The following is a 22051-nucleotide window of genomic DNA, read 5'->3' as shown; positions in this document are numbered from 1 at the left end:
GACCACTATTTATCCGAAGCAAACTAACCAACCGGCATTGAATACCGATAAAAATCCCATTTTTCTTCGCTTATTAATTCTTACTTCCGCTTCCGCGATGGTCACGACCTTTTTCCCGGTGACGGCAATACGATCCGACTCGAAGCGATTTGTCAGCGGGGAATGTAATCTAACGAAAATGTCACCTTATCGTCCACCGGGCTCACCCTGTGGGGAGAAAGGGTGATAGTACGAGGAAAAATTAATGGAAATTCATCGATCACACTCGTGTCAGTTTTAATTTCATTGATTTATGACGGTGAAAGTGTGCGGTGCTTCTGCTGCCGGTCGGCCATGTTTCATATTTCACCTGTACGACCTTTTTTTCATCCTCCCAACCGGGGAAGAAAAGTCCACCTCGTTCGAGGAACTTGAGATTAGAAAAGGGGGAAGACAAATGTCGTAAGCTTTCGCTAACGTTTTTTCTGACTCCAATTAGCGACGCCGATAGTGATCGAAGAGGTTGTTATTTATTTACAAACGAATCAACATTCGTCCGGTGTTGTCGAAAGAAGGCCACCAGCTACTGCAGCACTTGTGTTTGATGCAAGATTAATTACGTCCGCCTGCACAGGGACACTTTATCACTACATATTTCATAGCGGTTCTTATTACTCCGCGCGCGCTATAAATGGAAGCAGATCATATTCGGATTACTTTTGCCTGCAAAATAATGGCCGAACGAAATGAAACATTCCACCTGTAGGCGCGTGGACCAGCGGCCACGACGCGGCCGGTGATAAAGGATGACTTCGTTGACGGATAATGGCCGGTCGTAATGATGGAAAGTCGACCTTTATCACCTCGCCAGTATATCAACCCACGCAGTAAAACATAGAGTCGAATTATGGGTTTGTTCTACCGAAGGAACAACGTTTGAGTTTTATTTACCCTTGTCTTCTCTTTTTTTCGACATCTCTTCGTACAACCATCAAACCGAGCGCCGTAGCCTCTGTGTAATTACTCGAGGTCCATTTTAGGAATTAGTGTGGCTCGCAAAACTGCCACAAAACGGGACGGTTGGTGTGTTTCGTGTTGTTAAGAGGGGTTTTCTTTTATTTTTCCCTCTGTTCTATTCCGTTGTGCCCCCCGCTCAGACGGAAGGAAACTAATTAGAAAATGGACAAGGATGATTTTACACAAAATTGATGACTCTGCACTGCCATAATAAATGGCGCTGAGCGTTGGCCTTTCTGCTTGTATTTATGAGATTCCATCATTCTAATGGTTCATTAGATTTTAACAGTCATTAGTGGGTCGATTAATAGTATTTTTCATGCCTTAAACTATTCGTTCCAAACACCTTGTTCTTCCAGTCGTTGTTGGACACGAGTTTTCAATTAGACTCCTCCAGCTCGGCACATCACTGTACGCATCAGTTTTCGTTATTATGTGTCGGCCCTTTTGGGCAAATGCTTGTCGATGCAACCGAAAGTGTTCCACCTAAATCGTGATAGGCTCCGACGGCTTATCCCTAATGGGCAGCGTAACGGTGCTTAGTAACTCGGTTGGTTTATGTTTGCATATGCTGCCGTCATCAGCAGCATCGCCAGCCTCTTCGAGTTCGTCATCGACTGGGTACTCCTTTCACGGGCCATTGCCGACAGTACTTCCCGAGGGCCATCGTTGTCATTATCGTAAACTCTTTTGTGGCCACGTTAGCCAAACTCCTCCGTGCGCCCATCGTTTATCCTCGTGTCTGGTGCGCACCGTAGAAGGCAGTTCGAAATTATGGCGCGGCCATAAAAGAAGCAGCAGTCAGCCAAAAATGTCAAGTGGCCCAACGGAGGAGGGAAGGAGATTGGGAAAAACTCGCGAACATGAAAGCGGGTCAATGGCAGGGGCTTTCTGTGGAGATAATTCGCAATTGCATCTTCTCGCTAGAACACTTAACGAAGTGAAGAGCGCCGAAGGGAAAGGTGTAACAAACTTTCATGAAACTTTCCCAATGGCAACAACACGACGCCGACAACCGAATCAAAACTTTGCAACAACGGTAAAAAATGTACGCAAAAAAAAAATATAATCACGAAACACTAGCCTTCCGCCAGCGCGCGGTGCAAATGAAGATTCCTCACATTTATGTTCGTTAATTAGTTCCGTAACTCCCTTTGTCCCTTCTCCTTCGTAGCCCGCCCGTCAAAAAGCATTGCAAAACTTGCCATCCGATGGGTTGATGCTTCGGTGGAAAATCTTCGGTGGATCTTTTCGTTCGGAAAGTTTTATAGCATTTCTTTCTTCTTCCTTCAACTTTCAGAACTTCAACTTATTTGAGCCACGCTGCCTCAAGGAAAAAATATCTCCTCCCCACGCGAGCGTACAAGAAAGGGACAAATTAGGGTGACAAGGAGAAACATTACCAAAGCAAAGCAAAAAACAGAACAAAAAAGGCTCACGAAACATCGCCATGACATCGCCGATGATGATCACGGTCGAGCGATACACGCTCACTTTCCGAAGCAACCACTTTGTGCCGTCCTTTGCGTCATCCTTGGCTAGTACATGTATTTTTAATTTAATCTAAAATTGAATCCTCCTATCCTTCCGACGTGGCGAAACGCAGGAAGGAACAAAAACAAAAAACAAAAACGCCACACGAAAAGAAAGCAAGATCGTTACTTGTTAGCCAGGCTCTCTCGTCTCCGTCCAAGGGCAAGCCGCTGGACGGTGCCGGCAGAATACTAATTGAGTTCTGCTGCCATCGTGCCGCCGCCCGTGTTGTTCGAGCGGGCAAAAGCAGGCTCCCGTCGTGCGCGCCGTGCAGACTCGCACAGCGTGAGTACGACCGGGTGATAATTACCTACTCCTCTTTTGCTAACTCTACTACGGGATGCGAAGGTCCGGAAGTGCAACAACGACATTGCAGCTACACGACTTTCGAAAAAGGATATAATTCGATCAACGTCGCCAGGACATTTGGCGAAATCAAGAGCTCCTAAGCACGCGTTGGTTTGTTTTGGGGAACGGACACAATTCAACTCTGTTTCGTCTTCGCATTTCGCCGTATTTGTTTCCAATTTTTCCACGTGTACGGCTAAACTGCTTATCTTCGAAAGTTAGGCTCACTCGTGTCTCGTACTTGCTTTCGACTTCTCCAAAAACTGCCGGTCTATTTCGGTCGCACAATAAGCAGTAGAAGCCAGGCTGCAGCTGCCGTCCGGGCGTTATTTGTTCGCAAAAGTTTGTGCTGAGCCAACGTCTCTTCGACGTCCTTCCGTTCGATGTGAGTGATCCTTGTGGCTTACGAAGCGATTCGGTGGAAGAAAGTGTTCGTCTGCCGGTGGTCGTTGAAATTCATTTATTCAGAATTTTTCCAGCAAACACAAGGCTGGACCAATAGAGACAGAACGCACCGGAAGAGTGGTGAGAGCAATCGTCTACGTACGGTGGGTGGGTGGGTGGGTTTTCTGTGTGCCGAAGACATCGTGAGAAGTTGGTCTTTACCTTTTTTCTTTATTATTAATCCAAAACCCCCATTTGGTCCTTTAGTTCGAGCAACAGTCGACGTTCGAGGTGTTGAAGTTCTATGTGTGTTCTGAAGTGCGCGTGTAAGTGCACCCGATGCTGGGTGTGCCCCCGTCCCTATGTGTTGGCGCGCTGTTTGTTTGTTTGACAACCGGGCGTTAAAAGTGCAGTGAAGCAGCAGGCTACCGGAGAGCAGTAGGCGTTGGGCGAAGGCTAAGAAGCTCTCGCGTGTGGAGCCGCGCTTTTCATTAGTGGAAAACAAAGGAGTCTTTGATCGGGTCGGTGGTGTGCGAAAGCAGTGTTTGCGAAGCGTCTACAACACACTGTGGAGCGCGAAGATTGTGCGTGAATTGTTTAGTTTTTTGGTTTTTTGTGTTTCGCGCGTCGGCAACCGGTTGTTGACGCTGTCGTCGTCCTCGTAGTTCTCGTCGTCGTTGTCCTCGTTCCGTTCGTCCGCGATAAACATGCAGCACCATCCAGGCTCGTGGTACATCCCGTGGGGCGTCCCGGGGATGGGGCTGCAGAAGATGCTGGCCGTGCCGTTCAACCCGGCCACGGCCGGGTTCCATCAGCCACAGATAGCGGCCGCCGCCGTGCAGCCCCCGTCGGTGCAACCGGTGCAGAGCGCCCAGGTGCAGCAGGCTGCGGCCACGCAACAGGCCACCTACCAGCATCAGCTGCATCCGGCCGCGGCCCTGCACAACACGGCCGCCGTCGCCGCTGCCGCTGCAATGCACCAGCATCAGCACCAGCACCAGCACCAGCACACGCACCAGCATCCGCACCAGCATCAGCATCAGCATCAGCATCAGCACCAGCATCAGCATCAGCCACTGCATCCGGCGGCCGCCGCGGCCATGTTCACGCCGCTGACGCTGCGGAGCTTCGTGGCGCATCCGCATCTGAATCTGGGCCAGCAGCCGATGGCGACCGCCCAGCAGCCCCAGCAGCCGCAGCTGACGGCGAGCCAAACCCAATCGCAGCTCAACGCCATCAATCTGAACAGCGTCGGCGTCGTGCCGGTGCGCCAGAAGACGGTCCCGGCCAGCGTGCCGTCGAACACGCTGATCATGCCGATGAGAAAGGTAGGTAGTGTGTGCGGGGAACAACACGGTTGTGACATGTTTGCGACGTACATATGTATGTATGTATGTTTGCATGTAATCTCGTCCGGATCTGCAGAATGTCAGCGCCGTTCGATTGCTCCACGCGATAGGATCCGCCACCGGATGCAGAAGTTTTGATTGAAAACGAAACACTGTTTGTCAATCTGCTCGTCACTGGCAACGAACTGGGGGTAGGGGGATTGTTTGCGGAACGATATTCAAATTGAATATACCCACCCGAGCTCGACTTGGTGCAGTAAGAAAACGATGGAGAAGTTTTGCACTCAAAAAAACTATCCACAATTGGGTTCCCTCCTTGGAATGAGCGTTGCCTTTTGCTTCCTCGAATATGAAAAGATAATCATTTTATTGAAATTGCATTTGCACAAGAATATGCTGCGTGTGGAAAACAATTTGAAAACCCAATCTTGATTAAGATATCGAAGGGAAGTAAAAGTGCATCGATATTAATCATAATCAGATTGATGAAAACTACTGACTATAAGAAATTACACGATGATTACGTAGTAGAGATTTTACGTATTAATCTTTGGGCGTTTTAGATCCACGTTTTGGCGATAAAAAAGCCCCAGTTGTAAGTCACATCTCAGTCGATGGCTCACTTTTAAGAATCTCCCTCAGCTTCCTTTCTGTGTGGCCACCTGCAAACGTCCGTTCCCTCGTTACGTTCCAAATGATTATATACCTGGGGGCTTTTGTGCGGGGCTCGGTTATGGTAAAAGTTACGACTTGCAAAGTGAGGCCGATGGATGGGGTTGGTTGCCATGGGGATTCCGATGGTTTACGGTCACACCGGGTTCGGAAGGTCAGATTCTTATTTTAACATCTTTTCCGTTTGATCCCTTCAACACCTGGCCACTGTTTAATTAAGACAGGAAAGGGAACGACTCCAGACATGGTTTTTTGTGCTCTTTATCCTACGTAATTATCATTTTAGGATGTTGGGTAGGAAAATGAGTTTATGTCGATTATGAAAACTTTTTGATGATAAATAGGAATGTTTTCTTCTTCTCTAAAGTTCTACCTGACAAGGATCCTTTTCGGCATTAGGCGTGCTTCAGAAACTGTGCGTAAATTCTATCATGTTACTTTTATGACTTTTACTTCTTTGCAAACTTTTTAAGTTGGAGATAATTTTAATTTTGTCATAAATGAGATCTTTGGATATCGTTTTCAACATTAATGATTTACACTGCATCCCTTCATTTTTACCATATTTTGCGTAACTAAAAAGTACAATTAGCAGATATTTTATATTTTTGAACACTTAAATGCGCTACGAAATGTTTTCTTTTGATTTTCATGATATTCATATGATGAATTGGAAATGTGAAATTAAATTCATAAAACATTTCATGAGTTTTCATGTCTGGAACAGTACATATTTTTAAATGCTGTTGTTTGGTTTTAATTTGGGAAAATGCAATACAAAATTTACACATCGATCCATTTAATTTAGGTTAATTGCATATATTCGGTAAAAAGCGAACAATGTTTAAAGGAACCTTATTTATTTAGTTTCGTTCCGTCTTCCGTCGTAAGAAAGTTGATAAAACCATATCACGTTGCCAAGTCGGTCTTATATTACTCCTGTCACGGTGTCGAATCATCAACCGAAACGTTTCCGTTGGGTGATTTTTCCTGACTCCCGTCTTCCCCAACGCAGCGAACCGCACCACGCGGTCGTGTTACAAGAAGCAATCCTAATTAAACGACTTCGGTTCCGTCGCGATGCGTCAGTCCGTATTTCTTCCTAGACCATGGGATTCGTCATTGTCGAACCGGGCGGGAGGAACTCGATCCAATTCCGCTCCTCCCCCCCTCCTAGCATCCGGCAGTCCGACAACGGCGGCCGATGGTTTTTCCGGCCGCATGGCGTCGCGCGCCGGTATATATAGGCGCTAGGCCAAAAATAGCTTTACCGCAGCGTACCTCCCGCTCTGCTCATGCTAGTTGCCGTGTTCCTTTCGACGATGCCCGGGCCGTGATATCCCTATTGTGTGCCGGCGGCACGAAACGGCACGTAGCTCGCTGGGCTGCCGCACGTATAATTATAATAGCCAGCGACACCAGGCGTCACATCGAATCATTTCGGCCCGACCACCTCCGGGCCTACCTATGCAAAAGTCAACCCGCGAGACACAGTCCACCGAGCGACGCAGCCTCAGCGGAAAGGGAAAGGCTCGCCTGTCAGCGTAACAAAAAGAAAGAAAGAAGAAACGTAAACGCCACCGATACACGTTCTCCCGGGGTTGACTGTAAAAAATCAAATAAAACACCATGTGGCCAAGAACCAGGCGAGCGAAGGTAAAAATCCCCGGCTCTCGAGGCTTTTCCAAGCGAGTTTAAAAGGTGCTTCTTACGACTTGTGCGTGATCCGGACCTCCGGCTTTGGGTTTCACTGGTGCGAGATGTGCGTGCGTGTGTGTGTGCGTTCACACCGCACAATAAAAGTTCGCTTTTACGACGCCCAAATCTCTCGCGTTTAATCTTAAGCTGCGTTTAAGGAACAATCTGTAATCGGCACGCTGGCCGGGAGAAATCGTCGTCTGGGCCGGGGTCTCCCAATCGGGTACGGGGGACAAAATGCATGCGGTCACCACATCTGCATTGAACCCGGGGGTTGGTTGAGGGAGCAAACGAGCGAAGTAGTTTGATTTTAGTGGTTTTCAGAACGGTTTAGTGAAGCAACCGAGCGGAGCTATAGATGGTATGCGGGCCGGGGTGGCAACGGAATCTGTGCCTGTTCTGCATTCCGTATGCCGTATCCGTCCTCCTCGGGGAGGAAAATCTTGCTTGTAGTAATCCATCGAGACACACCGTGTACCTTTCGTTGTGTTCTTCACACAGTCGGCCTGCAATCGTTGTGAGAAATTTATTGCACCAACGCGCGGCAAAAGCATCCACGTTGAATCCGTTACCGTGTAATGCAAATGGACGCTTTCCAATGTTTGCCACATTGTACGGCGAGAGTTATGTCCCTTCTTTTTATTTTTGGGGACAACATCTAATGGCTTTCTGTGTTTATTGCGTCTATATTTTTCGGAAGGTGTTAGGAAATAGGTTCTTTCCTGTTGTAACCAAACAGAAAGTATTTTTATTACGTCAGATTTGAACGTCGCAAAATCCTTTCAAGCATGTCCTGATTTTATTAAACCATAAAGAATTGCAAGAATGTATGTTACCGAACTCTTCCATGTCTCTGTCTCATCTAAAACATTAAAGTTTTACCAGTTTCCCAATGAACGCAGGTTCTAGTCTCGCTCGAGTTGAGGCAAATAATATTAAGCAGAAAATCAAACAAGTTCATTCAGCCATCATTCGTGTCGCGTACTCCCTTACAACCACTTTCATCGAGCTCATCAAACAACTCCAAACACACCGTCCGGCGTCACTTTCGACCGACCCACCGTTTGACGAGACGGGACGGAATAATTAAATTATGTGTGCATCTTAATGCTCGAGCGGGGCCAGCCGATGGCCGATGTTCAACGAGGCTACCGGCGGCGGTGCCTTCTCGCAGTGCACCATCAATTTCAAACAGTTAGCCGCCCACCCGCAGCCGACATTCGGGAGTCGCTTGCTGTCGCCGATCTGACATTAGCTTCACCGTTTACGGCCCATTTGTGGGCACGCCTGGCGTCCTCCGGGTCTCTGCTCGAACTGGGTTGGTCCACCGGTCCGGAGTGAATGTTCTTTTTGTTTCTTCTTCTACCTTCCCGGTCCCAAACCAATCTTCGACCCACTCGGGAGGACGTCCTACCGAGAAAAAAAGGGACGGCCACTTACCTCTGGCGTTAACTTTATTATTTCAAAGATAAATTATACAATTAATCACGGTCAGAGCGGGGTGAAGCATGCGAAGTGGGCTTCGTTCTTCCTTTGTGGTACCCTAAAAATAGCCTCTATTTGTCTCATTTGCTTCCAGATCATTTAGGGCACGCTCCTTCATCGCGGGGGCCCCTCTTCTGAGTGAGACGCGCTGTGCTTGGCGCCGGGTGTCATCGTCCAGTCAACTATCATACGCTCCTGCTTCGGTGGTGTACGGGTGGGGCTTGTGTCTAATAATTCCCACTTGCCACCAGCCCATCAGGGACCGTTACCCTGGAGTGTGTGTGTGTGTGTCGGTTGGCAACCGCTAACGTTTAAGCTTCCACTCCAGGGGTCAAAGGGCAACCGAGTTTGCGTTTGAAACCCTTGAGGGAGTTGGAATCACGCGGCTGCTTTTAGCACGGATGCTACAGAATCCCCGGAGAGCCCACCTCATTTACCCACTGGAAAAAAGTGCTTTACCCCCAGACGAGTTCTCGAGTCGCTCAGAGTCTGTCCATCGCCAGTACGCCACAAGGTCTTGGTCCTAGGAGGATAAAACCGCGTGAACAGCGATACAGCTCGGGTGGGAATGGGGTGGAAAAAATAAAATAATAATTCCGTCGACAGTAGTGAGGATGAAAACTCGAGGGCGACATCAGGTTTCAGGCTCCCCCACCCACTACCGCTCCATCCTGCCCCTTGACAAGGCTGTGCGAGGAAAAGTGAAAGCTTTGTCACGGTTGGCGAGAAACGGAAGCTTTTTTCACCCTGGCTTATTTTACGTTTCTCACCCTCCCCTTTTTTTTTTGTTTGACGCACTCTGCACTCTTTTTCCGCTCAACTGCGTTCTATTTATAGTGTGAGCATGACATTCGCGCTGGTGGGATTTATTTTCTCCACTTCCGACTCTCCCCCTGGGGGGGTCAAGTCCACGAGGCGGCGGAAAGGAATGAACCATTTTCCCCCTCGGCAGAACGTGGGTGGACTGGTGGAAAAACTGCTGGAAAGCCGTTTAGCGCCCCCTCCCCCTCCTTCTGTTGCCGTGGCCGGCGACGGGATGACGAGAGGATTAATTACTTTAGTTAAGTTTTAATTGACTTCTCCGGCCGTATGCTTCCGTAGGTGTGGTCACATTTCGCTAGGAGCGGTTCGTTGCTGTGCTTTATTTTGTGTGTTGCATTTTTTTTTTCGTTTTGAGCACCCTCGGCTCATTACGGGCGAACAAAGTAAATAAATGTGACCCTCATTAAACCACCGAACGAAAACGATAATAATAGTTTTGCTTTGCATCGTTAGTGTGACGTCGTTTGAACTCTTGTTCATGTACCTCATTCATTCGTTTCGGCTACATGTTTTAATTTATGTTACGTAGCGTGAAAGAAACAGTGAAACATCGTTGTTCCATAATCTGTATTCAATTAAAAATATGATTTACTGGCGAAAAATAACATCTTGAGGAGGGATGGCAGAAATATGACATTTCCTTTTAAGGGTTTTATGAGCGTTCCCTTCGAAAGATGTTTCTCTCAGATGGGCCAGGGTCATAACTCAACCCGCATAGTACTTGCGAGAAGCTAATCGACATAACCTGTAACACGCTCATCCCCCCGCCCCTCCTCCCCCTCCCTTCCTGGGGTCATTACTTTGCATAAACGTGCCGACCGATTGCCCGTTGTGTTTGTGAGTGATTACTTAAATAAATGTCTTTTGCATTTGGTGCCACCAATAATGACGATAATTGCACGCTTGACCGCAGCATCGCCCTGGCATTAAGATGACGTAACAAGGGCTCGAATGATGGAAGATGTACGTAACATTCAACTCGTGGTCGCTTCCATCCGTCATCCATTTCGGCGTAATTTTACGCAAAATCTTGGTTACGGTTATTTTTGGGTAAAGTCTGCCAAACTTCACGGTCTCCGCTGGGAAAAGCGCGGGCGGGCGCGCCTCGTCGAACGCGAGACGACCGAAAATCCGATTATTGCACACAGATCCCAGGGAGGTGGGTAGGGCAAGCGCGCTTGTGTAATCAATTCTACGAATCGGGTCGGTTGTGGGCTGGGAAAGCAAATCAAATTTATGATACTCTATGTATCCAGCTTGAAGCCATGGGAAAGCAGGAAGCGCTGGGCACAGAATAGGATAATTTGCAGCAAAAAGAGGGGCCGAGTTTAGAGCACATTAGTAAACTTTGTGCGCTTCTGTTGATTTGGTTGTGGGGTTCCCCCAACCGTCCGTCCGCACTCATCGTCGCCCTTCGTGCCCAGGTTCATGGACCCGCGCATGATAAATCACTTCGAAAAATAGATCCGAAATATGTGCTGTCGATTCGACGGTCCCCTTCTCAGCTGCCGGTGTAACAAGGATAGAAAGGGCACGAAAGAATCGGAAGGAAACTCGGTACAAACGTACATAAACACACAGACACATTCAACCGAAGCGAACCGATCCACCACCGTCTGGCTGATGGATGAAAGTTTACTTTGGCGCCACGCGTCCCGGTCTGCGGGCGACCTTTCGCCAACCTACTAACTTCCTGGCCCCGCTTGGGCTGGGCCGTCCGAAAAAACTCCTAAGAAGCTCCCCGCCCCGAAGCATGCCTCATGCCTTGCACCCTGTGTACATCATCAATCCTGTTTGCGATGCCCCGAAACGCCCGGAAGCTCGAAGCGAGCAACGAGATAAAAATCGACGACGTCTTTTCCATTCCATCCGTTGCTCCCAACTCTTGGGCAAGGGGTCGGAAAGGGGGAGGGGGCTTGAGCCAAATTTCCAGTTTCAACCAGCAGTCGCTCAATCAGTCAAAACTAATTAGGCATCCTTCCAGCGAGCGCAGCAATGCCAGTGGGGTCGGTCACACTAATTGAACCTTCTGTGTAGACTTGGACTTTACATTTTCGTTTTTCTTACGCTGGCTTTTCGGTCCGCCGTGCTTCTTTTGGTGTGCTGTTTGGCCACCCTTCCGTCCCCCACTTCGGCCACTTTGAACCGCGAAATTTAGATTGATTTCAACTCATCCTGCAGGAAATGAGTGGTAACTTTTCCCTTTTTGTAATCGTCTAATTTGTTATTGAATGGAATAATGATCTGGGCATTTTTTTTTTGTGTTACCCGAAAGGAAGAACCAACCAATCTTCCAACAGTTTTGCAAAAAAAGGATGGTTTGCGATAAAATACGATGTTGATATCGATAACGGATCGATTCCTGATTCTTGAAAAGCTATATCTGGGGCTTTCGGGTTGTTGGTTTTTGAACTAAAAGAGGACCACTTCATTTCGAAGAAAAGAGAGCTGAAAATTGAAACTGTGTTACGTTTCATAGAAATAATTTAATCAACTATTTCTGTCGACATAAAATTGGAAGTTCGGAGGAAATTGTATATACCCTTTGAAATATGAGACGAATAAATGTTTCACGATTTCGCATTAACGAAATGTTTCATTTTCATTTCAAAAGTCTGCATTGAGGCAGTCACGTTTGAAATTTTCATTCTTTAGCCGCATCTCAAAACTTTCCCCACATGCCTCGCTAGAGTCCTTGCGAGTAATATGCGGTCCATCACGTCGACTGTTGGCCACCGGACAGCGGCGGACACGTCCATTCGGCATACATTCACGCACAAACACCCACATACTAACGGTTCCCCAAGGAATGGAAAGTTTAATCCCCGCGGGTGCATCGGACTGCAGTGTGTGCATGTGTGGTGTTGGTGTGTATGCACGGACACTCTCCTTCGTCGTCGTCGTCCCGCTCGCACCGGTCACTCACTGGTGAATCCTTCGTCCTGGACCCCGTGGCGTAACCCACGCGATCGTTGCTAACTTTATATGCCACCATAAAGTCACGTACGTGACGCAGCAACGCTAACGATGCTCGACGATGATGCGATGATGTGCGCTCGTTGTGCGGAATACATTCGCAATCGGTCGGAATCGGCCCCACAATCGCTCGCTCCATAGTAATAACGATAATAATGCTTACGCTTCAAAGTTCATTGGGGACACGCTGGCGGGAGGGAGGGAGTTGGAGAAGGTGTCGCGAGTGGGACGGACGATGGACAAAAGTTTCCTTTTCTGCCCTACACGGGGAACCGCCGCCATGTCCCTTTCGCTCTAGATGTCGGCAATGGAGTTAAACTTTTGATAAACTAGTTACTAGTCATGGACGAGTTACTTAAAAGGAATCGCTCGAGCGATTGGTGGCGATGGAACAAGAAAACAAAATGTATCGAGTTTCCGAAGCTTGCTGGCTAACGAGTTGGTCAGGACGCCGTGCTCGTCTTTAAGGCTCCATCAAAGCGGGGTATAAAGAATGGATGGGAATTCCTTCGGTTTGCTTAATAATTTCACGTGCGTCCCGCATGCTCGTGGTGGATCATCACCCTGGTGCGAATCATTTTCACGTCGTGCAGTAGTTTGATGCGCGCTGCAAATAATACTAATAAGAGACCCCGGGACGCTGTTCAAAAGAACGCCCCGGGGCCGTTTGATCAATGGCTGCCCGGTGGTCTGTCTCTGCGCGAATAAATTGCACCATTTTTGCCCCACGCCAAAGTCGCGGAGTTGATTCGCGTGCGAACGAACTCCACCGTTGCTTGGGGTGGCTTCGGGGGGGGATCGGCATCGTGGCAAATATGGATAAACTGTTTCATATTCATTACATACCGCAGTGTTGCGAAAGCACTAGGAGCCCTGGACCACCACCACCAACTGGGCCGTGGACTGGAGGACTCACGAAGTTCTGGACGAGAAAAATCGATCGAAGGTTGTGTACGTACCTTCGACCCTTTTGTCCCGCGTTAGCGGCAATGGCTTTGGGGGTACCGGCACCTACAGTAATCCACATCACTCGTTCGGTTCGGGGGGAATGTCAAGTTTTGCAGTAACTCCACAGAAGTGTGCGCACAGTGAACTGGTGGGAAAGAGAGGGAAACTCCTGTCGTAATAAAAAAATGAAAGCCAAAACCAAATAAACAACTATTCACACTAATCCTTAGCGCACACACCGCGCGGCGGCGGTACCTTAAAACCCCGTTGGGGCTTGAGCAGGTTGACTCGCAAAATGATGTGTTCGCGTGCGCCGGGGCCAGAGTGGCCCAGGACATGGACATCTTTCAGCTTTATGGCAAGCCGGTGTCCCTCCGGTGTGCGACTTCGTAATGTGTTTCGTAACGCTTAAAGCGAAGTGTTACTGCAGAGAATTTTGCAACCTTTGCGTTCTGGTGTAGGAAACGGCGAACTCACGGGTAGTTGCGTACATATGTATCGATCTGCTTTACCACAAACCAGCAAAATAAAATCATTACATTAGTAATGGAGCAATGTTTATTATTTAGAGTTATCTTTTATCGGGTTGATCTCAATTTAAATTTATTTACAGATGATAATTTGAAAACTATAGGAAGAAGCTTCAATAGTATTATACTATAGACAATTTAATGAATAGGAGTCAGAAGTTATCTTGACGTGTTGCCTAAATCACAACAATTTTATTGGAATGAATGAAACTTTTACCACCACATTTCAAAACTTTATTTGGTTTCAGTTAGATTTACACAGTTAGCCGTTCGGTTTCAAACTTCCTATCGAATTCACTTGTTTTAGCTCCGTTGACATGTCGGTTATAGTGCAGCCCGGTGAATATGGCCTGTTCTTCGCGTGCATTAAAGCGAGCGTAACGGTTGAACGACGTCGTATGGTAAATTGTGCCGATCGGTACATGCCTTCTGCTGTAAACTTAGAGAGCCAATCACTCTAGAACTGGATTTATGGTCAGGTTGTTTGGAGAAGAGTTTCCCGTTGCTGTGCGAAAACCGACGAAGACGACGCTGCAAGCCATCGACGCTCGACGGGCTGACGCAGTCGCAACGATTTTCAGGTTGCACAATGAGCATTTTGAAGGTTATGATGGGCTCTCTGGCTGGCACGTCGAGCTGTCGGAATCGTTTGACTGACTCCGGGCATCGGGTATGTTGCCAGTTCAAAGTTACAGCATAATAAGGACGTCACAAGCAACCCAGCTCGCAAGCCCGAAATCGAACTGTCTACGCTGTCGAAAGTTTGCCGAATACCATCCCAATCTATCGGAGCGGGCGTCGTTTTTGGGTGGTATTGGGGGAGGATAACTTGTGAGAGTAAGGAAGTGTGAGGTGTGTATCCGATTTCCGACCGACGGACCGCTCGAGGAAGTGTCGTTCTGATCTGGGTTATCTGGATTTTGGACCACGATCGAACCGGGGAACCTTTCCAGCGCGTCGACCATTCCTTACGGGTGAGGGTTGTCATTTTCATCCCCGGCCTCTAGAACTGTTGGTGAAAATCGATTCTCGGTAAATAACTTATTAATCTTTGAGTGAAAACTTGATCGAACCGGGGCTGAGAAATTGGGGCCGGCACGCCAAGGGTCGCGGCAAACAAACGATCTAATCATTGGCTTTGTTTGGAAAATGGGATAATATTCCAAGCGCTCGCCATCGACGACTTCGGGACGGATTTGGTCGATATGAACCCCGACGGGAATGGGTTGTGATAATACTGGTGGGTGGTGGAGTGTTGATCGTTGGCACATAATCCACCTTTCCTTCAAACGATTCGTTTGAAGACATGCTTCCTTTGATTACTGCTACCTTTGGGATGAAATGGTCCATCGAATTCGTTTTCCGATGTTAGGGTATTTTGCCGTTTAAAAGACCTATATCGAAGGTTCTTCTTGAAACATTTATAAAAATTAATTATGTTCAAACTTTACCGTTGGATAAAATTAATCATTTCTTCTACACATAAAGAAAAACATAATTTTACAGTTAAGTAGTTCTAGTAAGTTCTCTTTTTTTCTTGATTTAAATTCTTCTGCCCAATAAAAACTGTTGTTATGTTTCATGTTCGTAAGTACAAAGCCATATTTTGAAATTTTTAAGGCATCCGCAAGTTGTCAGGCATTGGTATTTATATTTTACAACAATTAGTCTCAGTCATTGGTTTATATAATCTTGGATGTTTTCCAAACATCTTTCGTTAGGTTTGTCAAATTCATATTCAGTTTGACATCGTCACATACACTCATGATGCGCCGATTTCCATGGATCAATTATGCTTCAACATGTCCAAGTTTTGTTCATTGTTTTCCAAGTGGGAAATTTGGTCCACCAGTTGGGAAGTTTCCAAATCATCGGGCATCCACAAACACATACTCCACCTTCAGAAAACGTCACGAACACAATCGTCCTACTTGCGCATAGCATGGACCGCAATCACAGTTTGCAGAACACTCTGCATCTATCGTGGCTATCGAAGTGGTTTCATCTGCATCCGACACTTGGGTTCTCCCATGGGGCCACATGATCCGCCGCAGAGGAGTTTGATAGTGGTTCGCTTTATGTTAACTAAAGTATCGTACCGAAGCCCCGGCTTTTTGTAGGTCAAAATGTCATACGTTTCCTGTGGGTTAATGTCTGAGTGGTATGTCTTTTTTCTCTGTCTCTTTTTTGTTTTCTGAACTGGTGCTCGCTCTAGTCGTCGTTCCAGCATCCACTCCACCACGGGGTCACGGCCTCGAAAAGTCGCATGATAAATGTGTTTTAAGGTTGTTGGTTTTTTTTCTTCATCCCTATCTCTCTAAACTACGAAAAGCCATCCACCAACCATCCATCGGAAGCGCCTCCATCGCTGACGAAGCCAATTATCTCCTCCCCGGTCGCATCACCCAGGCGTTCGCTCGTTCTCCACCTCGCCAACACTAACATTTGCGCCGTTCTCCTCCCACATCCTCCTCCCCCGGAGTGCGGTCCCGCAGATCGGAAAAGGGAACCTATCAAACCGTCCGCAGGGCTTTGGGACGATGGGGGTTTTTGGATGCCGTTGCCAATTTACACTTGCTTAATGTGCGTGGCCGGCTGCACTCGGCTGTGGATCGTTCTTGTCGGGGCGCCCATGTCGAGATTCGTCGCTGCTGACCGATGGATGTCTGATACGGGCCGCCAGTCGCCGGCGGCGAAGGAATGCGTCGTTAAACTTTGACTAACAGAGTTTCTAATGGCACTCGGTTTGTTGATGTGGGGAGGAGCAGGGGAGGGGACAGTGGAGTGCGTAAGAAATGTTGTCGAGTGTATTTCGAAAGATCATTACTGGTGGTTTGATCTTTAGCCTTCTCGTCGCAGATTTTCCAGCAAGCTAGAGGGTTTGGAATTGACATTTTCTAATGTTGTATTTTACACGTACGTTACACAACAACGTTATCATACCACTTGTTACCAAGGAAAGGTTTCAGAGTTCCCTGCATATTGCGCAAGAAATATAATAACTCACGATACTCGTGACGTAGAATTGAGAGGTTGCGTTATAAAGATTGTAATTGTTCCGTTCACGAGTCTCGGCTATTTATACGAACACAACTGTTCACCCCCTGGCAAAATTCGGTTAATCGTCCGACGTTCCCGAATCCATTCGAGCTGCCAGCTGGTCCACGACCGCGAGCCAACATCACCATACACACACGCGAGACAATCCGTTGCCTTGGCAGCTTGCCCCGGCCGGACTAGCCCGGTTGTCTTCAGGGCAAAAGGTTTTACTTTGCTATTCTTGTTGGTCCACACGCAGACTTTTGTGTTGTTGTTTTTTCCCTAGCCGCTTGTTTTTATTGCTACCGCTCTGATGCTGGTTTGCTTTCAAAATTTCTAATCCAAATCGCGTGCACTTTTGTGTCTCGTTTCCGCGCGTCCCGCGGCATCAACCACGCCAACCTCTCGCGGGTCCGCCAGACAAGACAGCGCGTGGAGTGTGTCTCGTGGTGGTGGTGTTGGTGTTTTTGGGGTTGTCGTCGAAGCCGTCCGACCGGCAACCGGTCGGGAATCTATTTTTGTTTAGCTCCCAGTGCCCGTTACGTGCACGGCGACGCTGTAATGGTGCAAGACACTCGACACTCGGGCCAACCGTGTGTACCGCCCGGGAGATCATTGCTGGGATTCAGGGGTCCCAACAATCCGACGCGGCTGAGGTGCTCCGTCTAATGGTGGCGTGTGGTGGTCGGAATATATATATATTTTTCTATGTTGTTTTTTAATCTTTTACCTTCCCGCTGGTGGATGTAAAATACTAGCCCTCCCATCCGTTTCACCCTGTCTCGAGTGCTACGCTGAAGGGCAAGTGTCCACGCAAGAAGCAATATCAGCAACATCAGCAGCATCAACAACATCGGCGGGGTAATGGCTCTGGCTAGCAGTAGTTCGACCGGGACCCGTACGGTGGTGGCAGCCCTCCGAGGTCTGGCCTTTTGCGGTTTGGCACTAGGCGAATCGTAGACAAGTGTGGCACCGGCGGTCTGCTACCGGCGTCATTTTCCTCCGAACGCACCGACAACTTCTTCGGTCCGCTCCAACTGCATGCGACCGAGCGGCAAAAGCTTGAGGAAGACAAAAATAAAGCCATTTGCCATCGGTCGGACTGACGGAGGCGCTTACGGCGGGCGCAGGCGACCGTTTTGGGAGAGACGCAAACCTCTGCGACACGTTTGTCCTGCGCCAGATGTGACAGATCGATTCCATCGTCGCGCTGCACTCGAGCTGCCGGTTCTGAGGATGTCGACAGAGCGGTGTGCTGACAGGGTGGCGATCGGCGAAACCGGTGCAAGAGCGTTGCGCAATCGTCGTGCTAGAACTCGAGGTCGTAGATCGATCTTGCGGCGCAACGCACGCCCAAGGAGAAGGAGTTTCGGCAGAAAAGGCCGACTACTTTTGCTTTCCAAATGAGTTCCCCGCTGTGCATCAATCTATATGCGGCATGGGTGATTGCAAATCTCGCACAAAAACTGCATTAACGCATCGTTACAGATGATTGCGACCGTTGGAAGAACATTTTCAATCGCCTGATATTTGCTCCAATGACTTTGTAATCAATTGGATTTGAAAGAAAAGGTCGAATGTGTTTACACTTTGTTGCGTCGTGGTTTGATCAGTTTCAAGCAAACAAATGTTAAATTTGTAACTCTGATTATTTTAGTCGGTTTCTTGATTAGAAGTGATCCACAAGTAGTGCAGCAGATTTCTTAGTGAAAATTTTTGAACACATATATTTGTAATTACAAATACTTTAATTTTCTGGACTATTCTAAAATACTTGAACGTATGCTCAACATATTCCAACATATAACGCTTATACTTGAACGGATCTTTGAAAAAATGTCTTACTTCCAGAATTTAGTACTCGTTTAGTTGTTGATTGTCATTCTTGATAAATACTTGACTTCTTCCTACAAGATGGTAGCTATATGTTAGTAGGACACCTACTGTACTTTAAGGAATATTCAATTTTCACTACTAATAATCACGGCTAAAGTGAATAAAAAAATTCAAATTAAACGAATCCAACAACTACAGTCCCAAGTTCAGATAGCATTCCGACGCCGCATAATCCAGGTTAAAGTGACTGCAGTAAAATAAACAAGTCTATACAGCCCATTCTTGCCCCGACACTCCATCCGACGCTAAGAACCCATTATGCTACATTATTAGTAAGATTATTCGGCGGGCGAACATAAACTTCTCGAATTAATCCGGATGTACTTCGAAAACACTTGTTGCACGCCATCGACGCGCCCCGGGAGGAGGATGTCCAATTGAAACAAGACCCTTCCAAGGGTGATACACACACACACACACCACACCGTGTGCGGTATGCGGAGAAACAATAGTCCAGGAAGTCTTTGCACGGCTGTCGTGCGCATTTAGGCGTAATGCATGCTGGAGGATGGTCCTGGCTCGTAACCAGGACTAGTGTTATTACCCTGTAGCTGCAAACATCGATGGGCTAATTGAATAAACTTTTTTCCGAAATCTGCTCACTAATCCTCGTGTTGAATTCCGCTTCTTTCGCCGCAGTTCCGGGAGTAGTTTGGATCATTACACCACGCCCCATGGAAGGCCACGGTGGAGCGCAAGAGATCGAGTGGGGGAACACGAAAATGATGATTCCGTTTGGCCTACCCACGCGCCAGAAGCATTTGCCAGGACAAAGTTGTCGTTATCTTAACCTGAAATCGATTTTTGCTAATGTCCTTCGTCCCGAAACTCCCTGCGAAAGCCACTCTTCCAACACGTCGCGGTCATGGTTCAGTTGCCACGGGTGTGTATGTGTTTCGGCAAGCGACGACACCCACTTTATGGCCGGCATTGAAAGGAAAGTCCACTACCCCGACGAACATCAACAGACACACACACACACACACACTCTCTCGCTCGCAGGACCTTTTGGGTCAGTTTTGGTTTCTGGAGGACGAGCGAGACCGTGTTGCTTCCGGCTTTGAGTGTGCAGTCGCTATGGTCTCCTTCTCCAAACCGTTGGACGTGACCTGGCGCTAATAAAAGAAATCGATAGCTCCCCCCCTCTCGGCAGGATACGGACAGCCCGCTCATTCCGCTGCAAACCCCGTTGGGGCGTTGGAAAACAGTATCAAGATATCCCCATGCCATGTGCAGAGACGACCCTTTTTCGGTTTCCCGTGCGTGCCATGTGCACATTTTTGGAATGTGTTTCCTTTTCTTTTCACCACCCCGGTTGGCAGCCCGAAGGGAAAGCAGCGCGCCCCGTTCGGAGGACATTTCGCACGTCGTCGTGCCGTTGTACTGTCTTCTCTTTAATGGACGCTCCGCACCGAGGGAGGACTTGCCGCCGGAGGCGGATGGCTTCGGGAGGCAATTCCGGAGCGAATACGTGCCGTTCGGGAGAGGAATCCATATCCACCGGCAGCTCGGTGCGCCGTATGGCCGCCGGATCATCCAACCCTGTTGAGTGGATGTCTTCAAGCAGACACCCTTGTTGTTATTTTCATTCTTCCACCATCGGAAGCTACCAAACTGTTTGATTTTACTTCGTCGGATATGGATGTTTGATCGTTTTATTTTTATTTTACGAGTTCACGGCCACTTCCGCCGGGGCCGCTCCTGGTACTCCCGGTACCTCGAGGCCTCTTTCTGGGTCGAGTGCTACTTTCGTCGATTGCCACTTATTGAAATCCAATCCAGCTTGATGGAATACACTTTTGGGTGACTAAATGCTGCTGACGGAATGGATTTGTTTGGGTCGCAGTATGGCGATCGTTCTTTTGCCCGCCATTAACGTACGGTTAAGTGATTTTTTAATGTTGCAAATGAAATCGAAACCGATGGTCAGTAACGGTTCACGGGGATTGAAGAGTTCAACATTGTTTACCATCGGCAAAGTGCAGGCGAAGTTAGTTCAATTTATCCAACTAGAGATTGTATAATTTTGTTCGAATAGATTAACATTTCAATCGTGAGAATAGTTTAGGTATCTCCTATGGCAACTTCTATGAGTCCTTTCGTATCACCGATGGGTATCAGCTTCAACCACCAACCGCTAGCGTGCATATTAAACTGTCGATTCCAAAACTAACATCAAGGGCCGTCTGCGTAATAATTGGAAGATGATTGCTTTATGCTTTCTGCTCTACTGCCGTATAATTACACCCTCCAAGATGGGTCCCCTGTTGAAACGGCCGATTTATGTACCGCGCCGTACCGAACATGGGCGGTTCGGAAGGGAAAATTTTCCACCTTCTAGTTTTCCAAAACCAGACAAACCCCCCTCCGTTCCTGCTCCCTTTGCATGGTATTTCTCGGGTTGTTTTTCCTTTTGCGCTCCAGTTGTGTCGCTGGTCCACTATCTTTCTCAACACCACCCACCAGAGCAATTAATCAGCATACGTCCGCATGTGGACTGCGAACCCCCGGGGGGTCTGGCGGTGGTGGCGGTGGTAATGAATATTCAAAAGTTAATTATTCAGAAAATGAATTTATCGCCGCCTTATCGGACAGTGTAGCAAACGCCACAGCAGTGACTGGTATTGAAAGGCGGGTGGATGCGTCACATCGAGATGCAGCAATCGAAACGGGTGATGTGGGTTTCTTCCATGACTTTGCATGTTGGAGGAATTGTCGTCGATTCTAACAGTGCACCTTTTCATTTCTACGCGCTTCTATTCTATGGATTTATATGGATTTTTATATTCCTGGTACTAGAGTTTAGACTGAAATGAATTTAAAAAGACGAAGATTTTCTAATCGCCTCTTTTTCACTTTTCGTTCCAGGTACGTTACTACACCAATCATCTTGTAAACATTACCGATGCGGTATGTGCTAAAAGCTATTTATATTTTATCCGCACATTATTGGCCATTTCTTTGACAGATCGTTTGACCTCCAAATACGTTTTGTAACTCAGATCATTAACTAACCGAAACTGATATTCGTCAAGCTCTGAAGCGTTTTTGTTTATCTCCACTACTTAACAGCCATTAGCGAGTCTCCACAATGTGATGCAGGTAATCTTTATGAAAGAAACCCCGTAATCTGTCTATTCGCTAATCTACCGGCGGTAATAAAATACGGTGTCCGTGAAAAACAATCGACTTTATGACGGACATCTTCTGGTTCATCTATTGGACCACAAGAACATTAAAGTAGTTCGCGAAGCTACCCACTCAGTCGCCAGTATTTGCCTAGGATACCGAATGGAGCTGGCCAGAAAGTATAGCTGGTGCGCCCTTCAAACAACGAATGTCGGCAGCATTTGCGTACCGGACGTTTCCTTTCCA

General features: G+C 47.7%; 1 protein-coding gene across 1 annotated transcript in view; it reads left to right on the top strand.

Annotated features, from left to right (window-relative positions):
- Positions 1–3968: 3968 nt before the first annotated feature.
- The window catches only part of LOC131284238 (pseudouridylate synthase RPUSD2-like), a 109798-nt gene continuing 91715 nt past the window's right edge, over positions 3969–22051 (top strand). Inside the window, exon 1 of the mRNA XM_058313095.1 lies at positions 3969–4589. Within this exon, the coding sequence (XP_058169078.1) occupies positions 3969–4589 (621 nt within the window). The remainder of the gene's footprint in view (positions 4590–22051) is intronic.

This window comes from Anopheles ziemanni, chromosome 2 (genome assembly GCF_943734765.1).
Source record: "Anopheles ziemanni chromosome 2, idAnoZiCoDA_A2_x.2, whole genome shotgun sequence".
Classification (NCBI taxonomy): domain Eukaryota; kingdom Metazoa; phylum Arthropoda; class Insecta; order Diptera; family Culicidae; genus Anopheles; species Anopheles ziemanni.
The sequence above is the reverse complement of the archived record's forward strand: the minus strand, read 5'-3'. Positions and strand labels throughout refer to the sequence as shown.